The sequence below is a fragment of the Squalius cephalus genome, assembly GCF_949319135.1.
Source record: "Squalius cephalus genome assembly, chromosome: 5".
Taxonomy (NCBI): domain Eukaryota; kingdom Metazoa; phylum Chordata; class Actinopteri; order Cypriniformes; family Leuciscidae; genus Squalius; species Squalius cephalus.
The window spans coordinates 12574413-12596970 of NC_137126.1; the positions used below are offsets into that span (position 1 = coordinate 12574413).

Here is a 22558-nt window from a genome sequence, read left to right on the forward strand (position 1 = left end):
CATCCGACAGTGCTTCATATTAAAAGGCAATCAGTAGCTGTGAATCAGTCATCATGTGAAAAGTTTGTTTCTTCCAAGACATGTGCGCATACAGGGGTTGGTAATGACCGATGTGCATTGTCTATTCTCCCAGTACAAGTAAAATCCGTCAAAGGAAACCATGTCATAAAAACATATGCATTTCTGGATCCTGGGAGTTCAGCTACGTTCTGCTCAGAACAGCTTATGCAGAAGCTGAATATTTCAGGTAAACAGGTCACGTTCCTGCTCAGTACAATGGGACAAAAATCCATAGTTCCAGCTTACGCCTTGTCTGGTTTGGAAGTATCCAGTTTGGATTGTAATAACTTCTATCCGCTTCCTGAGGTGCTCACACAGCAGAAAATGCCAGTTAGTACTGACAACTTAATAACATCTGAGGATTTGGCTAAGTTTCCATACCTATCAAATGTGCACATCCCAAACATCAAAGCAAATGTTGATTTGCTGATTGGTACCAATGCTTCCAAGATGTTGGAACCTTGGGAAATAGTTAACAGCTGTGGGACTGGCCCATATGCTGTTAGGACAGTTTTGGGATGGGTTGTTAATGGACCACTGAATGGAAACAGTGGTGCATTAGGAATGGAGATTCCTGCTGCTACAGTGAATCAGATTGCTGTGTGCAGATTGGAAGAAATGTTGATGAATCAATATAGTCATGACTTCAATGAAAGCACCGTGAAGAAAGAAATGTCCAGGGAGGACATCAAGTTCATGGAAATCATGGAGCACTTCAAGATGGGAAATATTGTTTGAAATTGCCCTTTAAGACCAAAGAAGTATGTCTGCCTAACAACTTTGCTGTGGCAAAGCAACGAGTCCTTGGTTTGAAGAAGAAGTTTCTCAACAATCATAATTTTCATCAGGAATATACAGGATATATGAATGATGTCATCAGCAGGGGCTATGCAGAAGAAATACCTCAAGAACAACTGCACTGTGAAATTGGGAAAGTATGGTACATACCTCATCATGGTGTCCACCATCCAAGAAAGGGATCTATTCGTGTTGTGTTCGACTGTGGAGCCACATATCAAGGAACATCTTTGAACAATAAACTTCTACAGGGTCCAAATCTTACCGGCTCTTTGCTTGGAGTTCTCACTCGCTTCAGGCAAGAACCTGTAGCCTATATGGGTGATATTCAAGCTATGTTCCATCAGGTGAAGGTAGCTGAAGAAGACAGAGATTTTCTTCGCTTTCTTTGGTGGCCAAATGGAAACATCTTTGAGAGACTTGTGGAATATAGGATGACTGTACATTTATTTGGTGCAGTTTCCTCTCCGAGTTGCGCAAGTTATGCACTGAAGAAAACTGCAGATGACAATCAGTTTGAGTTTCCAGCTCATGTGATCGAATCTGTCAAGCAAAATTTCTATGTGGATGATTGTTTGCAGAGTTCAGTTACTGAAGAAGAAGCTATAAAGACGATGAAGGCTCTCATTGCTTTATGTCAGAAAGGGGGATTCATTTTGGAAAAATGGATCAGTAATAGTCGTGCAGTATTGCAAACTGTGTCAGTAGATCAAAGGGCTAAGGACCTGAAGGAGTTAGATTTGGACAGAGATAAACTTCCACTTGAAAGGGCATTGGGCCTACAATGGTGTGTGGAAACAGACTCTTTCAAATTCAAGTTGGACGTAAAACCGCAGTCTTTTACCAGACGTGGCATGCTTTCAATCACCAGCTCCGAGTATGATCCTATGGGATTTTTGGCTCCAGTCATGTTGTCTGCCAAGATAATGCAACAAGAACTCTGTAGGAGAGGTTGTAGATGGGATGATGCTATTCCACAGGACATATTAGGCAAGTGGAAGAGATGGGTGAAGGATCTGGAGTCACTAGATGTATTCACTGTGTACAGGTGTATTAAGCCTGGGGATTTTGGAGAGCTCAAGCATGTCCAACTACACCATTTTGCTGATGCCAGTATGAATGGATATGGCACAGTTACATACATCAGAATGTTGAATTATGAGAAACGTATTCACATTGCCTTTCTACTTGGTAAAGCCAGAGTGACACCATTGAAGGCAGTAACCATTCCCCGTTTGGAGCTGACAGCAGCTGTGCTTGCTACCAAAGTGGATGCAATGCTAAAAGAAGAATTGAATATCCAGTTGGAAGATTCAGTCTTCTGGACCGACAGTACAGCAGTACTAAAGTACCTCAACAACCAAGACAAGCGTTTTCATACATTTGTAGCTAACCGGATTGCAATCATTCGAGAAACTGTCGAACCCTCACAATGGAGATATGTAAGCTCTAAGGACAATCCAGCTGATGACGCTTCAAGAGGAATGAAGATTGGAGACTTTCTAAAGAACAGCAGGTGGCTTGAAGGTCCAGCTTTCTTGTGGTTGAATCAGGAGTATTGGCCTAGGTATATACTAAATGACACGATAGACTCTGATGATGTAGAGGTTAAGCGAGAATCAACAGTAAACGTCATTAATGTGAATGAAGTGCTTAATCCTACTGACCAACTACTCGGTTACTTTTCTGAGTGGAAAAGACTTAAAGTAGCGGTGGCCTGGTTTCTCAAATTGAAGACGATCTTGTGTGAAAGAATTCGCTTGAGAAAGAGGCAGAAGGCTACAAATGCTGGTCATCCAGAGAACAATCAAGACGTTGGTGTACAGTCTAAGGAATCAATTCCTGAACTTACATATATGAGCTTGATAAAAAATGATCATTCTAGAAAATTTCAGATGGCACTTAGAGGCTTTTGCATCTGAAGTCTAGATAGATCGATAGATCGATAGATAGATAGTTAGTTAGATAAATACAATATATATCCTACAGGTTTTCTTTTTTTACTGGCTAAATCTTTTGTGCCCAAGATTTAATTAGATTGCTTTAAAGATTTATGAATATATTTCTCTCTGGTTTTGTTTGGCAGCTGTAGTACATGTTTATGATTATTAGAAGAATATTAGAACACACAAAAAAATGCTTTTTAAAGCAGAAGTTAAAATCACAAAATTAAAAATAATTACAAAAGCACAGTATAAATTTTAACTAGTGAGATTAATCTGAGCTTAGTAATTGACAGTATATTAGCCTACATTTGATTTACCCCATTACAATAGTCCCTTTACAGTTATTGCTATCATAAAAATACACTTGTAGGTTTAAATGAGGCACATCTAATGTCCAAATAACAAATATTTTGTTGTTGGCATCCGTCTGTCTCTGAAGACAATGGAATATGCGTCAAAGAGTCTCTTTGGTTGGTATGCAGCGCCTGCTGTGACTGTACAGTCCAATTTTGGAGCGGCAGGCTCTGTTGCAGTTGCTGCAGGTGTAGTATGTGCCTGGGTCTGGATCTGTTGGTGCTATATCTGCAGATACAACCCTCTGTCTGCGTGTTCTCCGCTCTTCCCACTCGTCCTCTTATATATATATATATATATATATATATATATATATAAAATGTACTTTATTATGTCTTTCAATTCAAACACAAATGGACACAAATTATACAAATGGACAGTTCCTTTAAAGACATCATATTTTCTCCCAATAAATATTCATTATTTTTCCTTCTACTTTTTTTCTTTTGTGATAATACCCACCAACACATAGCCTAAAAAACATAGTTAGATACTTTTACATATGATTTAAGGGGATATTAATAGAAATTTAACATTCACATATTTATATCAAACTCTTATGATGACACATAATTCATAATAGTTATTCAAGTAATATTATTTAAATATCAAATATTCAATATTAAATAAGTAAATAAATAAAATAACAAATAACTAGAATTAAAAGGGAGGGAGGGTTATATAAAAATGTAGTTAATGTAGGCTAATATATTCCTTTATTTTATGGAATATTCTTTGATTTTAGAGTTGCACAAATCTTTTCAAAATGTATACATTTGCTCTTAATTTCATGTTATCCTCTCCATAGTGTACTTTAGAATTAATTCGTTACATTTATATAGCGCTTTTTCTGAGACCTCAAAGCGCTTTACATAGAAGGGGGAATCTCCTCAACCACCACCAATGTGCAGCATCCACTTGGATGATGCGACGGCAGCCATATTGCGCCAGAACGCCCACCACACACCAGCTTACTGGTGGAGAGGAGACAGTGATGAAGCCAATCAGTATATGGGGATGAGTAGGAGGCCATGATGGACAGGGGCCAAGGGGCAAATTTGGCCAGGATGCCGGGGTTACACCCCTACTCTTTTTCGAAGGACATCCTGGGATTTGTAATGACCACAGAGAGTCAGGACCTCGGTTTTAACGTCTCATCCGAAGGACGGTGCTCTTTTGGCAGTATAGTGTCCCCGTCACTACACTGGGGTGTTAGGACTCACACAGACCACAGGGTGAGCACCCCCTGCTGGCCTCACTAACACCTCTTCCAGCAGCAACCTGGTTTTTCTCAGGAGGTCTCCCATCCAGGTACTGACCAGGCTCAGCCCTGCTTAGCTTCAGTGGGCAACCAGTCTTGGGCTACAGGGTGATATGGCTGCTGGCGTATCCAAATAACCACTCATTTAAAACAGGGTGATATGGCTGCTGGTGTAGAAACCAAATAACCACTCGTTTAAAACTGGGGATTATTGCTTTCTCCAAAAACATTATTGCATTAAAAGCTGTAATTCTCAGCATTCTAAATAAGTATACGTCATCTTTATTAAGTAGCATAGGTCCTATACCCAAAACTATATTTTGTATCTTTATATATTTAGTTTCTTAAAAAAATCTTCCCTGAATTAGGCTACTTCTGTTAATTTTTTTTATTAGAAGTATAAAATATATGAGTGTAATGAGATAGAAGTTCACTGCAACTTATCCAACATCCTAAAGATAAATTATTATAATTAGAAGATATTTCTGGTGTTATAAAATATCGCATATTAATTTTCCAAGCAAAATGTATATTTTAGTCAGAATTATTGCGCTCCTATTTGGCGCGCATGCGTGCAGCAGCGCTCGTTCAATATGAAGATTAGCAGCAAAATGGAAACATTTGCACGACTTTCTAACATTTACAGATGGATAATATAACTGTAAAATGTAAGTTTTGCACTGGGGGGGGGGGGGGGGGGTCATGTAACAAACGCAAAAAACAGCACAAAATATACGCTGTTTGATGGTGGATCGATTTGATCCACGATCGACCTCTAGGGCTGCTTCAGAAACGCGTGCACACGCAATTATCTAAACTAGATAAACCTGGATCAAATTAGTGAGATTGCATGAACTTCAATTACCTTTTATGGAACCACTTTAGCCCCAACTTATTTGTTAGGCTCATTCAAGTCGGGTTTTGGAGTTTAATCCCCGCTTTTCTAAGCGTCTTTTATGGAACAACCCTCAGGTTCTGGTAAGAACTCGAGCTGCTGCGTTTTGAATTAGCTGTAGTTTGTTTATTTAGCATGCACGGCAACCACCCAGTAGAGAATTACAATAATCTAGCCTTGAGGTCATGAACGCATGAACTAATTGTTCCACATTTGTCTATGAGAGCATATGGCGTAATTTAGATATATTTTTAAGATGGAAAAATGCGGTTTTACAGATACTAGACACGTGACTTTCAAATGAAAGATTGGTCAAACAGCAACATTACACACTAACAAAAGTTGAAGAAGCATAATAGGACCCCTTTAATAGAAGTGAATTTGTCTTTGTTTTATAGTTATAACAAAGCATTTGTTTTAAAGTAAGGGGACAATCCAAAGAGCTTTTATTTATTTGTAACAACGTGAGTATCATCCGTCATTTTGTTAATAAAAGTATGATGTGTTTAAATTTTCCATTGTACTATTTAATTATTGATGTGTTTTCATTTATAATAATGAACCACCACTATAAGCATTTGTTTTTAAAGTAATGGGAAAATCCAAAGACCTTTCATTTTGCAACGCAGGTATACCATATCATCAGTCTTATTCATCTTGTTAATAAAAGTTCTGTGTAACAAGCTATTTTTTTCATTAAGAATTATATTAATTTAACATTAAACATTCTTTTTGTTCCAAGAAAAGGAAAGATCTAATATTAAAGATCAAAATAAGTGTGTAATGGAAAATTTTGATTCTCATTGATTTACAGTGTTGATTTTCATTATTTTCATTATTAAGACATTGAAATGATCTTTGCTGGACTGTACGTAGTCTGCCAACATATGACTAATGTGTGTGTGTTTTTAAACACTGGGAAACAGGTGAGACGTCAGGAGGAGGCAGATTGAAAAGGGACCCCTAGGGTCAGAGGCCGTCCAATTTAGAACTTGTGAGTTTGTAAGAATAAACTCAGCAGAATTAGATGACTAGCAGAGAAACCTTCCCTTGTTTAGATAAGGGCCTGTAAGCAGAAGACCTTGAAAGCAGTATAAAGGCTCCTCTGCCCTCCCTCTCGTCGTCGCACTTGTTTCACAGACTGTACTGGTGACTTCTGTGTGGCAACTGGGCCTTCTTGCAAGAATAAATACTTTTAAAAGACAATTTGACTCAGAAATGTCTCTTACGCAGTGATTGATTGTTTAATTAATATTTTTGCCACAACAATTGGTGTCAGAAGTTGGGATTCCATGGCAGTTTCTTCTGGCCCTGAGTAAAGCGGATTGACGATTATCATCCTGAAGCACAGGCTTTAGTCTTACCTCGCAGAATTGAGAGAGAAGAGCCAACTGCTATCAGGGCCGGGAGGAACTCCACTGGAATCAGAAAGAACCCGGTGGCAACAGAAGCATCTCTGGTAAGAGACAGTAAATTTATTTTCTTTTGGGGATTTTTGAATTTTTATGGGTGAACCATATGGCTGTATTTGGAAACTGAAACTAGAGCTGTGGTACGAGGAAGGGGAGGCTTTTAAGAAGGGCACGGAAATTGAGACCAAAAAGTCAAGATATTGTCCGGACCGAAGCCGAGTACTCGTTGTTAGGAAATTAATTCAAAGAGCTGAAATAATTGATCACTGGAACAAAGTTTTTAAAAAGGGCAGGAAATAAAGAGATTTCCAGGCCGAAACAGAGTAACATCCAGAGAAAGACATTGAGAGTAAGCGGAAATTAATTTTCAACCTTCTGAGCTTGGGTGAACAGTCAGTTAGTGCGCGCTAATAAAAGATTAAAATCCACAGGAAAAAGGCAGCCATTATGGGAACATCCAACAGTAAATATTGCACACCAGTGTACTGTGCAATGAAGAAAACTATGGGGAAAAGGGCATGTTAGACATAGGAAAGTTGTGCCTGTGCAAAACATGTGTGTAAAAAACTGTGAAGCAACGGTTGAATGTTGGTTTGAATGAAAAGCAAGAAATGAGTGTGAATGAAAAGCAGAGTGAAGTATGTGAAAAGTCTGTGCCCACGGCACCTGAAAGTGTGTGCGTGAAGTAAATGTGGGAATGAGAGAAAAAAAGAAATCATGTGAAACAGCAGAGATAAGTGGGACTGAGAAAATAATGATAACATTAAGCTGAATCTGCAGACTAACCATTTGATAGAGGAACATTGAAATGAAATTGATGGGATATAGTACAAATTTTATACTTTATGAAGAATCCTGAAACAAACAGTGAGACAGAAGAGAGCAAATGCTGTAAGCAGCTGTGCTCTGAAGCTTTGACTTCAAAGTAATGTGAAGTTAAAAAAGAAAATGTTTAGTGAAAACCCTTTAGAATATGTTGAGTGATTTTCTTTGCAACTTATGGAAATTAATGATGAAGAATATGATTTGGCTATTGTGATTGAATCCACACTGGTGGACTGTAAAATAATACAGAGAACTGCTTATCAGTGGCTCTGTTTACATTCCTGATGGGGACACACTGCTTCAAGGGTGTGCAGTAAGTTGGAGCCGTTTGCAAGCTCAATGATCAAACTATAGGTAAAGAGAGTGTTTTAATTGTGGTCATTTAATTGTGGTCATTTAGCCCGTAATTGTAAATGGACACTCAGAAAAGAAAGTGATAACGTGAAAGTGACGTGTATAATGTGGGTTTGAAAGTGGAACAGTTTGGATGACGATATTGAAGTTTTCGTCTAAGAAAGAACTAAGAATGTAAGAAGATTGAAGGTTAAAAGAAGGTTGAAAGATTTAAGTCTTAAGGGAATCCTTTTGAAGGAAAGATCTATAATAATTTAATTTTTTTTATAAGTGAAGTGATCAAATAAGTAGAAGCAGTATAACTGGATTAACAGTTGCTAAATGTAAAATGTGTAAGGCATCTGATTAAACAAACAGCTTGTTAGTGTTTTGAACGTGGAGAAATGGTGTTGACCATGAAAGAACTAGAAGCTGATGTTTTGCTTTCAAAAGATAAGCTTATGATTGGCTGAAACAGGTTTGATTATCTGAATTTGGTGTGTGCTTGGCTGAACTGCCAGTGCGACAGAGACACTTTTGTGAGAGATACAAATTTGTAATGTCTAAATTCCTTGATGTGGGCAAAAGACAAATATAAAAATGATGTTCATTTCTGGCAAAGATGCCTTACGCTGGGCTAGAGTTAAAAGATGGTAGATAAAGTTTGATTTTAGAAGTTTATGAGAGTACAGTGTACCAGTCCTGAATGCCTCAGAGTCTCTCTCATTCAAAGTCAGCTAAAAGCTGTTATCTGAGCCTGTGTCATAAGTGATAATAAGCTAATATAGTAAGGCACAGTGTTTCAGTTGAAAACCATAGACATGGAGATGTTAAAAGAAATCATGCTACAATGCAGTTCAGATTTCATACATTTAAAGGGAAATTTGTAAATGTTTTTAAAGTAACACTGAATGACTTTAAAGAAGTCTTTAAGAAGAATAATGACCTTAAATGATAGAAATTACATTTTTGACTAGTTTAGGACCAGTAACTTCTTTGTCTGATTTTAGCCTCCACCATGATACAGGACTGATGGCTCCGGCTACAGATGCAGATGTACACTGAATGGACGGTTGATTCAATTGCGATTTTGCTGATTTGAAGATGTTTAAAAGATTTAGGTGATTAAATACTGTTGTTATTAACCTGTCTCCCTGTGTTAACACTATTAGGCAGTCCAGAGTGCTCTGGTGACTCTTGAATGTGCCTTTCCTAAGCTCCAGAAAACAACTGAGTCTGTTGGGGAAAACTGATTTCGTGGTGGGAAAGAGCGGCTACCAGTGTGCACGAAGTGGCTACTCAAGGACGGGTAAGAACCTTTGGCCAGAGGTCAACCTAAGGCAGGGGGTCACGCCGACACTGGCCATCTCCTGAAGGGAGGTGTTTTTATGTGAGAAAGGTATTAGAGTTAAACGGTGACTGTGAGGCCAGCAGCATCAGCAGAACATTGAGAGGGGAGATGAGCTGTAAGGAGTTACGGCAGTCTGCCCCAGAAAATGTGAGTTCCTCTATATACCACTCACCAGAAACCGCATTCATTGTATGGCTTGCTTTTCATTATGACACGTTATGACTCTCCCTATGGAGGATCCCACTACCACTCTACAGATAAGGCGTTGTCGGGAAAATTCATCTCGCGGTCCTACCCCAAAGCAACAAATAAAATAAAATTCCTTATCAAAATTTATAAGGAAAGACAAGTACTTTGTTTAGGCTTGGCTTGTAGGGAATTCCAAACCTGCGTATATTCAAACGCACATAACTATAGAACCCATTCTAAATGCGCATGTGAACGCCATCAGTGTTTCTCACAGGTTCGCGTTTAAAGTCTGTGTAGAGAGAATGGTGTCGTCTTAGCGGCCCCTAATTTAATAACAAATGATCATTGCGACGGAAGCAAATCAATTAAAACTAACTTTAGATGGAAATAACTTAACTCTGCTGTAAAGCCGAAACAATCTCTGTTACCTTAAATTATACGCTTATCTCTGTAAAGCTGCTTTGCGACAATCTACATTGTTAAAAGCGCTATATAAATGAAGATGACTTGACTTGACACGTGTCTGCAACTATGCCAGGGGACAACACTCTGATGAAGATTATAGATAAAGAGCTGATGGGAATGGGCTTTCAAGAGCCAGCTGAGACCGTGAGGTGATTGTCATTATTTGTTGTGGAGACAGTAACAAAACTTAATTTATATCAGGAACATGATGCTGGTTGCCTTATGGGCAAGGGAAAATATTATAGTAGTTGATATTGAAATAATATGTCTGTAAGATTCCGACTCCTGAAGGTCATTAGACATGGTGGTGGCTAAAGATGAAGACAGCTTGTGATGAGTTAAGAGAAATTTCTGGATAACAAAGGTTAGGTGAATTGAGTATTTAAACTGAAGATAACCTTAGAAATGCTCATAACATAATGTATTTTAGATTGTTGTAATGGTACTAATTTGAGGTAAACATTTGTATTTTAAAATTTGTGAACTATTAAGGGATCTAGACTATGATTTATTTAGTTACAGTCTTAGGGGGCTGTTGAAAAGATTATTAATGATAGTGAGAGAGACTGCTTGAGTGAAGGAACGGATGGTATTCTGTCAGTCTTTCTGTTATCAACCTGCTAAAGAAAGCTGAAGCAAAATAATGATAATGAACCAAAACAACCCAGCTGACTTTTCTAAGAGAAAATGTTTAGAGAACAAACGTGCTTTGAAACTGGTAAAGAGACCATGTAAAATTAGATAAAAGCTACAGGAAAATGAGAAGTTTAAAATCTTATTTAAAATTTAAATATGTTTAGAGTAAACATCAAAGATATGAATATGAGAATATGAGCGGTTAATAGTCAGGTATGTGTGTGTGTTGGATGGTGACAGCATCGTATGTTTTATGAGTGTTGATTCATGTTTGTATGTGTTAGTTTAGGGGAGCTATTCTGTCCCTATAGTGTGTATATTGTGTCATTAACCTCTGGAACGAGAGTTTTATCATTACAGATGGGTTAAGGCAAATGACAAATTTGAAAGAAATTTGGTCATCAAGCTCTGTAGATTATTGTGAACAAAGGGAGGAGAAGGTTGTTTGACTGATACTGACCAAGTCTGTACACCACGACCTGACCTGATAGAAACAATTGATGACTTTGACATTGAAAAATGTTTGTAGATGACTGACTTAAGAGACTAAACAAAAGGCCTGAAACGCAATGAGACTCAGGGCCGGTGCCCTTCAAATTATTAGATAAGAAGATGAGATTGTGGCTTATGTAATGTTTTGTTTCAGAGGCAGAGAAAGATGTCTGGGGGAAATTTGGCTGAAGGACAACGTTTGGGTTAGTAAGAAGTCATTTTTCTCCCTAACAAAATTGCTGTCTGTAAGTGTGCTAATAAGGACTGTTTCAACAGGGAACGCCAGGGCAGATGCGGCAGCGAAGGCCGTGGCAGCACAGCAGACAAAAGAAACTACGTGTACTTTACTATCTGACAATAACCTCGACGTTTGTTTTTCTTTACAGAGCATGCAGACTTTTGATACAGGGCAGAATGAAAGGCCACACCTTGCGCAGCGCATAACTTAAAACTTTCCTTTTGCAGAATGTCAGGATGGATTGTGTCAAACAGAACTGATTCTGTTCCAAATGTATAAATATTGTTTTGTTAACATGAGCAAAGTGGGTTGAGTGTTTTTTAAGGGAAAAAAAAGGACCCTGAGTGCTGTTCAATGAGCAAAATTATCTGGTGACAATATGTTTCAGGCTGTTGATTCCACAGGTCAAATCAAAAAGGACGACCGGCCAGACGAGCGGTCAATAACAAAATAGCTAGGGTCTGCATTCACAGGTGACAGCAGGCAGGAAATGGTTCATTCCAGTGGAGGTGCGGTCGGGATCTAAGGGAAAATCCCGTAAGGATCGGGAAAATGGTTGGAGAGGGCGACACATGGGTCCAAGCCTCTCACCTAATACTACACCGACAAGCCTCAACCATCCCATAGATGGAAAGCCCATTGCAACGGTTCGCAAAGAGTCACCCTGGTGAAGACGGAATGTCCATGGGGCGAACGAGATGGTCAACACACCTGGAGGAAGATGTGGACCAACTAATGGTTTAAGTTTAGTAGAATAATTTGTTTTGTGACGATTTTGATGATTTTATTTGATTAAATCAAACTAGGGCATAGTATTGATATAGATCTAATGATTTGATTGGTGCAAATGTTTTCAGGAAAAGTAGAAAATCTATTCAATGATGTGAAGTACGGTAATAAGCAAAAAGAAAGTCTGTCGGTTTTTAACAACCACATTGGATAGATAAAATCATAAGACTCTTCTGGTTAGATTTGATTAAATAGGGTATTAAATAGAGCTTACTAAGTAAAACCATTGCCCGATTGAATTAGAAGTTAACAAAATATGGTTAGGAAAATGGTTAGGAAATATGTAGATGGGTGTGGATTAATGGAAAAGGCTGAATGTATATATGAGTTATGATTGTATGTGTTATTCTGATAATTTTGTTATTCATGGGTGAATACGAGTACTGGAATGTCTGTTCAATTGGCGAAAATGACAGCCTATCAAAAGGATGAATAAAATTAGGCAGACGGTGGAAGTAGTGGAAGCTACAGTAACGTGGTAAATTGGGGGGTGTTTTTCAATTTCTTATTTTCTTACTTTCTTATTCTTTCTTTCTAAGGACGATGATAATGTGTAAAGAGGGTTAAAAGCAGCAGTCATCTATGTCACGAGGTGGCGTACAGGGACAGGGTTTGAAAATGAGGGCTTTTTTATCTACTTTTTATCTTTTTGTATTTTTATGGCTCATTGAATTAACCAGGGGGGTTGAATTGACGTGTTTTTTCCTACTAAATATAAACTACACTTTTTCTTGTTTATACTGAGATGACTGAGGGTCCGACCTATAGTGTTGGGAATGCAATAGCAGTGCCTGTTCATTTAGCCCGGTTTCAGAGTAAACCTTTATTTGCTTGCTACAAAATTAAGGGACTATCCTTACAAAAACAGCCTAAGCTTATTTCATTTTTTAATCCTTTCTTTTCCTACAAGTTTAAAGAGTGATCAGTCATATGAAAATCAGAGATGAAGAGTATAAGTATTATTATGGTTTGATGTGTTTGATTAATCAATTATCAGTAAATGATAAAAAGGGGGAATTGTAATGGAAAATTTTGATTCTCATTGATTTACAGTGTTGATTTTCATTATTTTCATTATTAAGACATTGAAATGATCTTTGCTGGACTGTACGTAGTCTGCCAACATATGACTAATGTGTGTGTGTTTTTAAACACTGGGAAACAGGTGAGACGTCAGGAGGAGGCAGATTGAAAAGGGACCCCTAGGGTCAGAGGCCGTCCAATTTAGAACTTGTGAGTTTGTAAGAATAAACTCAGCAGAATTAGATGACTAGCAGAGAAACCTTCCCTTGTTTAGATAAGGGCCTGTAAGCAGAAGACCTTGAAAGCAGTATAAAGGCTCCTCTGCCCTCCCTCTCGTCGTCGCACTTGTTTCACAGACTGTACTGGTGACTTCTGTGTGGCAACTGGGCCTTCTTGCAAGAATAAATACTTTTAAAAGACAATTTGACTCAGAAATGTCTCTTACGCAGTGATTGATTGTTTAATTAATATTTTTGCCACAACAATTGCTACAGGTCTAGATTATCATTGACAAATATCTTTTCTTGTAAAATATGCGGTGTTATCGGTAACATCGGTGTTGTCACAAGGTTATTAATTAAAGAAACACATAAACACAGGTAAAATGTATGTCTGTAGTCAAAGCAATAGACGAATTAATAACATTAATTTTATTTCTTTTTTTTGTTAAAACATTTTATATATATTATATATATAAATTTATTTTATATTTAAATTTATATTAAATTTATATATTTATTTTTAAACATCCCCCACACACACTTTTTCGAGGGCTCCACACCAAGGGATGCTGCGTCACCCCCAATTTCCACCAGATGCGTAACAGCTGCGGAACGGCTCCGCTGCGTGACAGCTCCGTGTTCCGTCGTCCATCAATACCCACCAGGTCTGGAGTTGTTGCGGAACGGCTGCGGCCATGACTGACAGCTGAAGTCACGAGGACCCACGAGATCTCGCTAATTCACGTATGATCGCGCGATATGTAGTTTCTATAAACAGAACGTTATGACGAATGGTATATTATGACGTTTTCAAGGTGTAGTGTAGGGAAATATGATCGGCCATGATCACGGTGTATTTTATTTTGAAAATTAACCGGATCTTTTATTTTGTTTTGGTTTGTTCTGTTTTGCTGGACTTCCTGTCCTGCGCACTCTGCCCTGTAGTGCTGCGGAGCTCTCCGGCATCCGGCAAAAATAGAAGCTCTGCGTGTCTGCTCCGGAGGGCTGCGGATAGCCGGAGTCGGAACGCAGCTGTACCGCATTCAGTGGAAATACACTCATTGACTTTAATGGAAACCTATTGACTCCGCCGCCGTGCCGGAGCCGTAACGCAGCCGGTGGAAATTGGGGGTCACCCTCAGCACCCCTACTTCCCACATTACTGGAAGAGTTATGTCCCAAAGCTCTTCTGCAACACACTCAAAAATATGTACTTTTTCTTCACAAAAACAGTGCACATTTTTAGTGCATAGTATAAGTAGGCAAATCGGGATGCAGCACTTGTTTTTGGCAAAATAATTATGGTCATTTAGTGTTGTCTAGGACACAATAACATTTCCACTAGAAATGCAAGTTAGTAATAGGAATTGTAAAAAGGATCACAGATGTACCTCCTCATTGAATTTAGAGACCAGCTGAGCTCCAGACAGCAGCCAGGCAGAGCTGCATTCCTGCATTGACAGCTCTGATTGGGAGAGCTGCTCCAGCCCTCTGACCTCCCAGGAGCCATTTTCTACCGCTTTATTACTGGCAGCCACGTCCTCAAAGTGATACCTGTCACAATACAGACCAGAGAAATAATTTATCTATATCTATTTCCATTATGAAATAATTCAATAATGAATTAGGTGGAGATTTTTCGTGAGAAGTTCTCCTGTGTGAAAAAATACGAAATAATCCCTTTGTAGCATTTATTTTCCTGTTATCACTGTAATGCTGCTTTGAAACAATCCGTATCGTAAAAAGCACTATATAAATAAAGGTGACTTGACTTTACTAATGTTGGTGGGGAAAATATCACATTCACACATGTAAATGGAAGAAATGTAAAACCACCTTTGTGAGAATAATTCAAAAAACAAAGTAGAAAGACGGAAAAGCTATGCTCCTCTACGTCAAAATATTTACCATTTTAGTGGTGTCCTGGGGCCGTATTCACAAAGCATTTTAGCCCTAAAAGTAGCACCTAAGCCTGGGACAGCTTAAAAGAAGTCGAGAGGACTCCTAACTCACTAAGACCTATTCACAAACCGCTTTTTGTGGCATTTCACGTTGCAATGTTTTGAAATGCGTATGCGACGGCTACAGGAGTTTCCAATCGCGAGGGAACAATTTTGCATTGTAGGCATAACTAGGGATGCAATAACGCCACCAACAACAACCAAAACTAGGCTACTCATTGCATGTAAACTAATTGTATCGTTTCATTGTGAATCAAATTAAAATGTTCTTCTCTTTGCAAACGTAGGCAGAGGCATATAGTGACAGATTAATTCAATAATGTTGCAAAGATATTGCATCAATCCATATGTTTCATTAGTCTACTAGGCTGTTTGTTTAGCCTTACTCTTTATTCATTTAGGCTATTTATTCAGTTATTCATCATCTTCAGTCCTTCGCACTACTTGTGTAGCGCACGCATTCTCAGACCTGTCACTCATCATCGTAGGGGAGGTATTTGGAATCATTCCCGCGTTACAATCATCAGCCAATCAAGGTGGTCACTTTAGTCAAGCTCAAGCATGAGTAATAACGTCATCCATAGCAACGAAGACTCACTCTTAGTTTAGGAGTTGTCATTTTTCTTTACTAAGAGTAGGTCTGAATGGTGTTGTTAATAACTTTTAAGAGAAAACTCCTAGCTAAAATCTTTTTTCTAAAAGTGATTTAGGAGTACTCCTAGTGGTAAGATAAAATGCTTTGTGAATACGGCCCCTGATCTTTAATTCATGAGTCCATTTCATTTCAAATTTTTTAGAAGTAAGTGGGGTGTGCCTTATGACATAGGAATGCTCCGTCTTGGATTGTAAATGTGCAATAAAAACTTTTAAAAGACAGTTTATAGACACTTCCATTTTAAATAACTTCAAACGATTCACATTTCTATTTATCATTTCATGTTTCTATTTGAATCTTTCTGTTCATCATAAAATCCTGATAAAAAAACATCCACACATTCCACATTTCAACCATTTTAGCTATTAATAATACTTGAGCACAAAATCAGCATATGAGAATGAGATCTGAAAGATTTTGTGACACTGAAGACTGGAGTAATGGAGCTTTATCTTGCCAAGAAAAAAACAAACATTTTAAAATATATTAAAATAGAAAGCAGTTCGTTGAATATTCCTGTTTTACTGTATTTTCTAATCAAATAAATGCAATCTTGGTGGGCGTAAGAATCAAATATCATTAGTTTTCCCAAGGAGCAGAAAAGCCATGAATATAAATTATTATAGTGTAAAAAAAAAAAAAAAAAACACTTTAGAAATTTGGTATTGAAACTTTAATTAGGTAGATTATCACAACGGCAGCCAATCATCAAACAAAAGCATATTTTATATAAAAAACACATTGTGATATTTAACCCAGGTTTCACAGACAAGTCAAGCCAAGTCCCAGACAAAGCTGTATTAACTGAAATCCACTTAAAATATGTCATGGTTGGCTATTGTTTTGTCTCAAAATGGACATCAGAAATGTTTTTTTCTAAGGCACGTTTAAAAAAAGCTATTTAAATGTCCTTATTCAACTACAGCCTAATCCTGGCTTAATCTAAGCCCTGCCTGTGAAACCAGGCCATTGTGACTGAATGCTAGATGCTCAATGCTAGTTGCTATCCCTGGATAGATACATTAGATTGTTTTATTTAATGCCATGTCAGCATCTAAGGCTATTTTCATGGCAAAAATTCAAGTACAAAAATACAAATATCATATAAATATCATAAAACCAAGCACACAAACAAGTCTTTTTATTATAAAAAATGTTTTAAAGCTACAATATGTAATTTTTTTCGCCGCTAGGGGTCGCTAACCTCTTACAATAACAAAGGCGTAGGTTGATGACGCATAAGCGGAATTATGGAACTTGCCGTCATGCCTTAAGGATCTAATAATGTTTATGGATGAGTAAATACATTGATGTTTTTAACATGACTGTTTAAATGACATTTAACATGAATGAGAGACAGATATCAGCGCCACACGCGAGTCCCGTGGATATAAAGGAATGAGGACATTTAATTCTATCGAACTACCCACAAGTGCTGAATTCCTACTCACAGAGGTCAGTTTATTTGATGAATTAAACTTGTGAGGTAATGCAGCACTGTTTCACTTGGTCTACACAATACCACTTAACTGCATTTGAGTGTGTTGAAAGTTATAATGTTCTTCTATGTGTTAGTTTATCTGTATGAGACTAGCAGTAAGCTAGATGAACATTAGAATAACATACTGATCATATTCTAACATTTCATCATGTTGAGCTATATAACATTGATTTGTTTTATGTACATTTGCTCACCCGTCTAATAAAGTGCATGCAGGAGTGGCGTCCCTGTCAAGTCTAAGTTTGTCACGGACGCGGAGCTCTCGGCATCTCGAAAATGCCACGCTGATACTGATCCTCATTTTAGTTCTCCTTTTGTCGCAAAGTCTGCTTGCCATGGTCCATAATGTTTGAATGAAACAACAACAGCGTGAGCGTGCCACTAGACGTAACGCAGTTGTCCACATCTGTCGCCATGGTTACAATGGCAGTACGAGCGGAAATCAGGGATAAACCGGATATTACGTCATTGACAGGCGACAAGTGGGACAGAGCGACAGGGACGAGCCATTATAATAAAATTGAAAAACATACACATAAAATTGGAATTTCTCTAAAATTATTTATTGTATTTATTATTATAAAATCTTTGGGAACTATTGGGATATTGTAAGTACACAACTACAGGAAATATATCACACTGTGCAAGTGATATTTGGATATTTTATTACAAAAATCTTACATATTGTAGCTTTAAATTAACATATGATAAAAAAATCCAAAACCTTTTCAGGCATAATCTTACTAAATAAGTCCTTAAGTGAAATAATTTCATAAAAGAGCATTCTACCTGTATTAAACCCAGGACAGTCCAATAAAATATGTTTAACAGAGAGGGGAATTTTACAAAACATGCATAGAGTTGGGTCTTCACCTTTAAGCAAAAAAAGCATGAGTCAAGCTTGTATGACCTATACGACATCTGGTGAATACCACTTGATCAGATCTAGTTTTAAGAGTGATTAAAGGTCTGTTTGGCTATCCCTGGAAGTGCAGCAGCTGCGCTACAGAAAGCTGACTGAAACGCTAAAGTAAATAGTCGTTGCTATGGAAATGATACACCGTACTCAAGTAGCATTGGTGTAAACTGACAGGTCACACTCTGTCCACAATGGACGCGAACGGCACATCAAAAGCACATTGAACCCACCAAGTCACCATCAGTTAGTACAGATACTACGTTCTGTTTCTGACACACTCGATCTACGCACTTGAGCTACCGACAACAGACAACAAATTAATTTGGAACGTTTACTTTAATGTGTTCGAGGACGCGTGTAGAGACAGTGTTGCAGCCATTTTGATTTGATAAAAAAAAAAAAAGAATAAAAAAATTTATGTGGTGGAAAACATTGTGGCACCAAGGTAGTCTACTAAGAAAGGGGCCCTTGGGTTTGCTATAACACCAGGGTCCTATGTGTTTTATATCCAAGCCTGTACATATTACCTGGCTGCTTCAGCATCCTGCACTTGGCTTTGGTACTCCAGCAGTTCAATGATGATACTCTGATCTGTCTGAGAGTGAGCGAACACTTCTTGATTATCAGGGATCTGCCTCAGTTCACTGCAGACAGTAGGAAAGAGAATGATGGGCTTTTACTATACAAATTAGGTAAACTCAAGCTTAAAGTCACAACATGCAAACCCACGAGTGGTTGTAAAAAGATGGCAGCAACCGCAATGTGATAATAATCAGACTTTTTTTATATGAATGATCACAAACAACCATTTTTTTACACCAAATAATATAGTTCATTTAACACTACTCATCTCTGGGCTGTTTGCTGTTGCAAAGCAACTGACGTATTACAGGTTTTTCTCAACTGCTAAAACACAGTTCATGAAACAATTTACCATTTTCTCACAACTATAAACACAATCTCAGAACTACACACCAACTTGTGCAAACCTCAAACTGTTGCATCAAAATCAAATGTTTAAGTCAAAAACATATTCTCTTTTGTCAGAATCAAACTTTGGCCTCAGATGACATACAAAACCTTAACAAATACACAGATTATCTTCCTGCCCAGTGAACACTAGTGAGATTGATTCACATTACTGCAACAAAAACCTCTTCTTGCGAATTATTTTACAGCTCATTGTACAGAATACAATGTAAATGAAAGAGTGCAGATACAGTAAAATAAAACAAGGAGCTTAAGGAAAAGTTAATTTTCATTACACTACTTTAAAATTATCTTACAGTTGATGAAAAGCACAAAGAAAAGTTCAAATACCAAAGAAGTAAATATATACTCAGTATTCAACAATACAGTATACTGTCAATTAGAGTACAGTAAATAAATAAATAAATAAATACTTTCAGCATCCTCTGCACCTTCGGTCAAATTTATTTACAGTACTATAGCAGTTTCTTGGTATTTCTCTACTTCAAACAAATTGGCTACAAATAAATTTGACAATCACGAGTTTGAGGGTGTAAATGTGCTACATTTTTCTGAATATAGAATAGGGAAAGTTCCCTCATATAAAGTACTGCTGTGTACTACTTTTACTGTATGAGTAAGTAGTATAAAGACTTCTCTCGCCCCAGTGTTAGGATGCAAAAGCACATATTTATACATGATTAAAAATGAAGTAGCAAACTGATGGCACACTAATCAGAATCTCAGGATAATATAAATAGGAGCACAGGTGATTAATAATGTTTAGGCTACTCGTGGATAAATGTGTGCTATTTGTGAGTTTACATTGTGATGTTTAAGTTAATTATAGTATGTGTTTTATGAATGAGAACATGGTTAAACCGGTGTAAAATGAGGGCATTTTTGTGTAACGTTAGAGCTTTGCACAAATCATTCAGAATATTAAAAAGTGTGTGAAAACAGGTGAAATGTGTTAAACGTTTTGAGAAATGGTTCTTTGTTTTGAGAAATGAAAGAATGGTTTGGCAATTGTGCCAACTGAATCAGTGTGTTAGCAATCGAGAAAAAAAATAATATCGAATTTACGTTCTGTGACATGTGTACGTTGACTTTGGAAATACACTAGTTAGATTTCTACGTCCCTGAAACATGCTGTTTTATATAATTACCTAATATCCTTGGCATTTAGGGGAATAACAGCTGATAAAGCACCGCCAAACAGAGTCCGAGCCATAGATGTGCTCGCCACTGCAATGATAAAGCCATTTATGTACAACATACGACAACATTTCAAAGAAAACTATAACGTTAACTTACTGTACGATTATCAATGTGCTGTCAATAAAACAACATTTTCAAAACCCTCAACACAACGTCAACATTTTAATTGAACACATCGTAATTACATTACAAAGGTATACAGACATATGACGTCAACTTGATAAACTTACGCCATATTAATACTTTCACATAAATATATACAACAGACTCGCGACTAACCAGCCAATATGACTTCCCGTCTCCATCAGCTGGTACCGGATGTGTGATGTGAATTGAGATCAAGCTTGCCCTCTAGTGGTGTATAACAAATTATCAACTTGAAGTGATGGAACACTGTCTGAATTGGAATGAATTTATTTGGCAATATTATACATTTGTGAAGGAGTAGCAACCATCTAGCTCCATTACATAATATCTACATGTATATTGATGATGTCAAGAATGCATTATAATTTTTATATTTAGATAAAATGAAACATATTGTGTGTTATGTTTATACACCCTACTGACAAATGTTTGGACACGCTTGACTAAATTTACAACTAAAGATATCACCTTTTTGCTATTAAGGCTTAAGCAATGATTGAAAATAATTAATTAATTAATTAATTAAAGTTTGATGAAATATGAACATAAAAAATGTTATTTGAATGAAACAAACAAACAAACAATTTCATTGGAATTAATCAAACTTTCAAATGCTATATTGAATGATATATTGGCAGTTTACATTAGGGGAGCGGTTTAATTAAATTCAGGCAGTTAGGATTATGCAAATTCCATGAATTAATTATTTACAATCATTCATGAGATTGAAGTCTGTTGGGTTTTTAGGCTAGTTGTCTTGTCTCTTTAAAATGTAAACGCAACGCCCCTACATCTAAAGACTGCTAAGTGCATGGCATTACTGCTCGCTCTGCTCTGATGAAGCTAACTTTAGTGAAAAAATGAAGACTCTACTCTGAGTCAGGAAAAGAAAGCTTTTTAGGCTACTGACTTTTTTGAGGGGTAATTTTTTTCTCTCTCCTCTAACTTTCTACCATATTTATCCACCCCAATGTCGGGCTTTTGTATTCCTTACCGACATAAATTGGAAACATGCACTCAATTTTCATTATTAGGGTAGCCTACTAAAGGCACACTGGGGTAAAAGGCTTTATAAGACTTTATTCTCTTTTAAACCACTAGATGGCACAAAAATTCAGCTCAGCACTTTCAGAGTTGAACTCAACGCATAACCAGAGAATGTAGCTTTGACGAACGCGGAAGCGCAGAGGAAATACCAAAACAAAACACTGGTGCTGCCATAGATATCATATAAAGGCTAGATGTCTTAAGGCGGAGTCACTTCCGGCATCACCGGCGGCCATCTTAGGACAGGACTCTGTGAATTAAGGTGAGTGAGCAGCACGCACACAAATCCTCTTATCTCGCTGAAATCTGGACAGATTTACAAACGGTTTGGTTTCTTACAAACGTTATTAACGTGGCTATAATTCTGAATGCTTAAACATTTTGAACATAATTATTCATATGTATGCAGTATAATAGCTACATCTCTGACGTTTATAACAAACCAAACCGTTTGAAAATCGGTAGAAAATTGAGCAAGTTATGGTTATTTAAAAGTACATGCACCATGTTATGAGTGAGCGAGCATCCTGTAGTAAGATGGCCGCCGTGTGCGGATGTCGAGCTCCATTGGCCAGCAGCGCGGACGAGACATCTAGCCTTTATATGATATCTATGGGTGCTGCGTTCCAGTCAAGCGTGCCGCACAAGCCCTGAAAAGTGAAGCCAAAACGTCTCGATCGCCCCCCGGTGACTGGTCCTAGTATAGGTCATAAGTCCCGCCTCCCCGTGATTCAATGGGACGTGAGACCAACTAAACAATTAAATTACACTTCAAATATATTTTTTCCAAAGGTGGTTTCTTTCATTTGCTGTCGTTTTTATCACGCTGATGTAAATTCAAGTGTCTGTT

The 22558-nt window shown here is 37.6% G+C and overlaps 1 protein-coding gene across 3 annotated transcripts in view; it reads right to left on the reverse strand.

Moving 5' to 3' along the window:
• Positions 1–20870, reverse strand: part of rangrf (RAN guanine nucleotide release factor) — a 58947-nt gene extending 38077 nt beyond the window's left edge. For 2 of the 3 annotated variants that reach the window (XM_079870797.1, XM_079870796.1), the window contains exons 1-4: positions 20794–20861; positions 20463–20541; positions 18852–18968; positions 14680–14842 (exon numbers count right to left, since the gene is read on the reverse strand). In XM_079870797.1, the coding sequence (XP_079726923.1) occupies positions 14680–14842; positions 18852–18968; positions 20463–20527 (345 nt within the window). In that variant the 5' untranslated portion in view covers positions 20528–20541; positions 20794–20861. Of the gene's footprint in view, positions 1–14679; positions 14843–18851; positions 18969–20462; positions 20542–20793 lie in introns of all 3 variants that reach the window. The other variant, XM_079870798.1, reaches the window with a different exon arrangement.
• Between the last annotated feature and the right edge of the window lie 1688 nt (positions 20871–22558).